Genomic DNA, 5,567 nt, shown 5'->3' with positions numbered 1-5,567 from the left:
AAACAGTCCTGTCAAATAAACAATGTCAGCCGCTTGCAAACCATAAATTCGCGGAAACGAGGCTGTAGCATCCTGGTACTTGAATCACGTGACTTAAAAGGCCAAACTTATTCATTTAGTAGGTTAACGTGTATTTAGTGTTTTTTTTTTTTTAAAAAGTATTTCACAACAGTAACAAACAAATAACTATTAACAGTTACTATGGCCTACAACATAGTTTTACTCTTCCATGACTTCACAGTGAGGGCATAGGAATGTGTCCCCTCTTCTTATTACTCTGACATTTGTGCAGTGAATAAGATGGGTCCAGTGATTACATGGATATCCATTCACCATGCCATCACATTGAGCCCACTTTGCGAATGTGATGGAGACTGCATTAGCTAGTGCTGTTGGTGTAAAAAGTCCACAAACACAACATTTTTCTTCATCTTCAATATCCTCATCACAACTAGACTCAGAACTAGCAAGCAAGTTAATGTGTGACGGACCTGGTTTGGGTGATACTGATTTCTTCATTGGGGACTTTTTCACTAATTTTGACATTTTGGCAGTTTTTTTAGCAGGTTTTTTGGTAGGTTTCTGTTGATCTTTTATGTGCTGTTGTATGGCCTCACATACTTCATCACTTGTCAGCTCTTTTCCTGAAACAAGCTTGCTCATGGTTTTTCGTGGTTTATTAATTAATTTCGACTTCACATTTTTGAGCTTGAGGGTTTGCTTTTCAAAAAGATCTTCAGGTGTTGCTGCATTTGTAGTAATACCCCCTTCTACTGTGGCGTCACTGTCATTCCCATCCTCATTAGCCACTGTCTGACTGCAAAACACCTCTGATGGGATCATATGCTCCTTTGGGATGGCCTCCTTATTTATGGGATAAATACCTGTCCTCTGAAAAGCTGCATGCAAGTTCTCTGCACACAAGGCCTTGGAGTATGCTTTGCAGGCTATTTCACAAATATTGTACCTTGTTATAGCAGCTGAGGTCTGTCTCATAACCTTGTGACAAAGGTTATTATATATCCTTTGAAAGGGCCCATAGCAAGCCACATCAAGGGGTTGCAATATGTGACTTGTATGGGCTGGTAACACAAAGATAATGATATTCATCTGTTTAGCCCACTCAGCAAGGTCAACTGCAACATGGGAACGATGACCATCTAGTAAAAGTATGATCTTCTCTCCTTGGCGACCAGGTGCAAACTTCATAAAGTGATCTTTCAAGTACTTCCTGAACACATCAGTATTTGACCAGCCACTTTCCGACATAGTCCCTGAAGCTCCAGGTGAGGCCCCATTCAAAAGATCAGAATTCATTCTTTTCCCTTGGAATACGAAAAAAGGTGGAATTGAGACACCACTAGCACTTCCGCAGCCTATCATTGTAACTGTTTGACCTTTACCAGAAGTAACAGCTTGCACAGTTGATGTTGAGCTTCCTACCACATAGGGGGGTTTGTGGTCTATAGTTAGTCCCTTTTCATCAATGTTAAAGATGAGATGTGGTTTATCTGCTAGGTCATGTCTGCTAATGCACCTCTCTAAATGTTCAAAGTACTCCATGACTGTGCTTTCCTTTGTCATTTTAGCCCGAATAAACTCTAATCCACGTGGTTTCACAACCTTCATTCTGGCCATCTATGTAAAAATCCTTTCAACCAATTTATTGACAGACGTTTGTCCTTATCCCTTTTTCCCAACTGGACAGCATAATCTGAAGCTATATCAACACATTCTTGTCTTGTGTAACCGTATCCGTAGCTAGCCATTTCTTTAAAATGATTTGCTATTTTTGACTCTTCATACTGATCAAATAGGGGCACTTTTCCCATAACAACAGTTTCTGGGTCAATTTTTCCTAGAACCCTGTCTCTCAGTGTATTTTCAGGTACACTGTACATTCTAGACGCCTTCAGCACTGACAAACCATCTTCTTTAACACATCTGTATGCACTTGTTAATGCACTTGGTGAATACAGTCTGTACTTGCTTCTGACAGGCTGAGGATTGCTTCTGATAGGCTGAGGATTGGTCTGAAAAGTAAAGAAAAAAATATTATAGCTAAGGGATATAGTTACATGAAACTTATTTTTTTATAATTGGCCTAAATTTGTTACAATTATTGTCACGTGACCCCCATTGATAAAATGTCAACAAAGCAGACGGAGGAGTTTTTGACTCCAAACATTCATTTTGTGATAAAAAAAATGTGTGTTTTTAATGGCTTTAATAAGGGAATAGTGTTTAAAGGTAAAATTTATATAACTGAATAATATTTAGTGCACTCACCTGCTTAAAACGCATTTTTTACTGTCTGACAGCTGGATACGCTAGAGTAAACACTGTAGTAAACGCTGACGTGATTTCCGGCGCGTGAAGCTTAAAAATCACATGACCGGGGAGAAAAACAAAATGGCCGCGAATTAATGGTCTCCGCGATTTTATGGACTCCAACGATATAAATTGCATTTTTTTCTGCTACATGTATTTGCTTTATTTTAATACTTCCATTTTGGAAAGATTGGTCGCATTTTTTTTTGGATGTTTGCAATAGTCATTTTCTTGTAGTTATTGCTAAGAGGAGGGGGAGGGAGGAAAACTGATAAACAGACAGATCTAGTTGTCTCCCTTAAAATTTAAATACACTGCTCCGCTCCTGCGTACAATTATCAATAACATTGCTGTCCTAGTTTTAGTGCCGTGCATAACTAATTTTACCCGTCATATAAATTACACTAAATAAAACTCACATTCAGTAAAAAAAACAAACCTACCTATATCTACTGTATATCCGTACGAGAATCGGTGACAAATGACATAAGCAAATGTTTTACATTTCAAAATTTTCACATTTCAAAATAAACCTAATTTTTTTCTACTTCTGCGTTTACTGAATTACCTTTAGGGTATTATTCATAAAACATATTTCTGCTTTAATAATGAGTTCAATTTAAGTGACAAGAAAAAAACAAAACAATAGCTTACCTGAAAGCAAATATACATCCACAATGGACTACTTTTAGAACCAGAATATACCTGTCACATGACCTCGATCTATTAATATCGAGGCGCGGTTATGGAAAGCCGTAGCGGTCCGCACTCAACATAGCTCGGAGCGGCCAACCCACGTGACTTTTACGCCCGATTCAGGTAACATTTTTGCTTTTAATGTAATAAGATTTTAATAAGATAAAAAGCTTCGAAGACAGGAAAACGGGTGTTATGTCGATAAATAGCTATACTGTCGGTAAATAGCTATAATGTCGGTAAAAAGCTATAATGTCGGTAAATAGCACATGTTTCCTGCAATATATGAATCTGGGGTGAAAAGGGGCCCCGCCCCAGGGTCCCAATTTTACACAGACGATTATAGGAAAAAAACTTTAAAAATCTTCTTGTCCAAAGTCGCAAAGTCGCAAGGCGAAGAGCATTGATATTTAGCATGTGACCTCTGAAAATTGGGATGAAAAGAGGCCCCGCCCCGGGCTCCCAAGTTTTACAAAGACTGATATATAGGAAAAAAAATTTTAAAAATCTTCTTGACAAAAGTCGCAAGGCGAAGAGCCTTGATATTTAGCATGTGACATCATCTAATGGCCCTCTATGAAAATTGCTCAATAGATTTTGGGATGAAAAGAGGCCTCGCCCTGGGGTCCCAAGTTTTACACAGACTTATATATAGGAAAAAAACTTTAAAAATCTTCTTGTCAAAAGTCGCAAGGCGAAGAGCCTTGATATTTAGCATGTGATATCATCTAATGACCCTCTATGAAAATTGCTCAATAGATTTTGGGATGAAAAGAGGCCCCGCCCTGGGGTCCCAATTTTACATAGACTTATATAGGAAAAAACTTTCAAAATCTTCTTGTCTGAAACTGCAAGGCCTATGCTTTTGATATTTGGTATGTTGCATTGCCTTGTGGTCCTCTACCAAGATTATTCAAACTATGCCCCTGGTGGTGAAAAGAGGCACTGCCCTGGGGGCACCGAGTTTTACATAGACATATATATATATAGGAAAAATCTTTAAAAATCTTCTTGACTGAAAGTTCAAGGCCTAGGCCTTTGATATTTGGTATGTATTTTCCAGGAGGGGTCTAGATGGGTGCAGGTGCGGGAGGGGGTGTCCCTCTCCTGGTGGTGGGGGTACGGGGGCCTCCCCCGGAGAAGTTTTGTTTCTCGGGGTCAATGGAGAGCAAATTTCGAGCGTTTTAGAGTAAGAAAAACAAGAATCTTAATCCCATCAAAAATGTAATCATCACTTCGAAAATTAGAAATCCAATATTATTTTACAAATTTTCCCATGATATGAAAACGAGCGTAGTTGGGGTACGGATGAACAAAGAATGAAAAATTCATTATTGGCCTTTAAGTTTAAGCCCCCTGCCAAAGACTCGCCGACTTCTAAAGGGTTATTAAAATATAATATAAATCACGTATTGCCATTATCGATGTGGATGTTTGACGTTTGATCTAAAAAAGTTCGTGTTTCAAAAGGTAGGAATCTTTTCCAAGGGCTTTCCTATATGTCTTGTAATGAATGTTTCCTGATGTACGCAGTACGTTATAATACGATTTTTGTACTGTTTGTTCAACTGTGAGAGTTTTCACCATTAACTTTGAACCCCGCCCCCCTCCCCCCGCTGGATCCTCCCAAGGACGCCAACACGGCAGAACGACATATGGCGCTCAATTAAGACAAAACAAGAACAACAACAACCTGTATTTGTCGTATTGGCGCACCGACACGCCAAAAAACAATAAGCACGCCAATACGACAAAGACTAGTATACTGTAATTGTATTGCGCTCTTCAAATGCGTCGACACGCCAGAACGAAATGGCAGAAATCGGCCATAATTATTTTGACAATAGACCTGAAAATAAACCTTTCACCCGTAATAATGACGTTGCTTCATGACGTCAACGTCAGAACGCGATGACGTTCCGGTTACCCGGACCCATTAACCTATAGAGCGTGAGGCACACTGCGCCATTATTGATTCGCCAACAGCTTTTTTAACGGCTTTTGTTGTTATTTTTTTTGTAGTAAAGTATATGATAAAATCAAACAATGCCATAATAAAGGTTGAACACATTTTTGAAAAGTCAAAAAAAAATCCACTTGAAAATTTCTGTAAGTTAAAATCTAGAGATAGAATCTAAATATGAAAATGACAACTTATTTTTGTGTGTTTTTTTTCATCAAAAATATCAAAAGTTACATCTTATCTAAGAATTAACTTTTATTCTAAAAGCACAACTAATATCACATTTTAAGGGTTATAACGTTCTGTGTGTGTGTGTGTGGTTTTTTTTTTTTTTTTTTTTTTTGCAAGACTTGAGTTTCACTTGAAGTGTGTGGTATTTCTGTCTAATACAGTATATGATGGCACCATTTACCGGTAGGTTGAACCACTATATGCAGCCCGTCTGGGCGTACCAGGTGTTTAAAGCACTGGCATTGGCAATAGGGGTAAAACGACCTCAAGTGGAGGAGTGCGGTCATGGCTGTTTGTTACAATAAGGCGGTAAATATTATCATTGTTCATTTATGATATTGTTGTA

General features: G+C 38.4%; 2 protein-coding genes across 2 annotated transcripts; both read right to left on the bottom strand.

Moving 5' to 3' along the window:
• Positions 1-219: 219 nt before the first annotated feature.
• On the bottom strand, positions 220-1,629 carry LOC123550708 (uncharacterized). The gene has a single exon (XM_045339136.2). It carries the CDS (start codon positions 1,627-1,629, stop codon positions 220-222), a length of 1,410 nt encoding a protein of 469 aa, XP_045195071.2.
• LOC128549074 (uncharacterized) lies at positions 1,626-2,460 on the bottom strand. Its single transcript, XM_053525213.1, has 2 exons — positions 2,290-2,460; positions 1,626-2,033 (listed from the first exon to the last, which is right to left on the bottom strand). The coding sequence occupies exons 1-2, from the start codon at positions 2,302-2,304 to the stop codon at positions 1,626-1,628; spliced, it is 423 nt and encodes a 140-aa protein (XP_053381188.1). The 5' UTR covers positions 2,305-2,460.
• Positions 2,461-5,567: the final 3,107 nt, after the last annotated feature.

Source organism: Mercenaria mercenaria, chromosome 2, assembly GCF_021730395.1.
Source record: "Mercenaria mercenaria strain notata chromosome 2, MADL_Memer_1, whole genome shotgun sequence".
NCBI lineage: Eukaryota > Metazoa > Mollusca > Bivalvia > Venerida > Veneridae > Mercenaria > Mercenaria mercenaria.
Note: the sequence above shows the minus strand (reverse complement) of the source record. Positions and strands in the feature narration are given on the sequence as shown.

What these genes read in the sequence shown, in the direction of transcription:
- LOC123550708 (XM_045339136.2), bottom strand. Translation starts at nt 1,629, where the DNA reads ATGAAGGTTGTGAAACCACGTGGATTAGAGTTTATTCGGGCTAAAATG.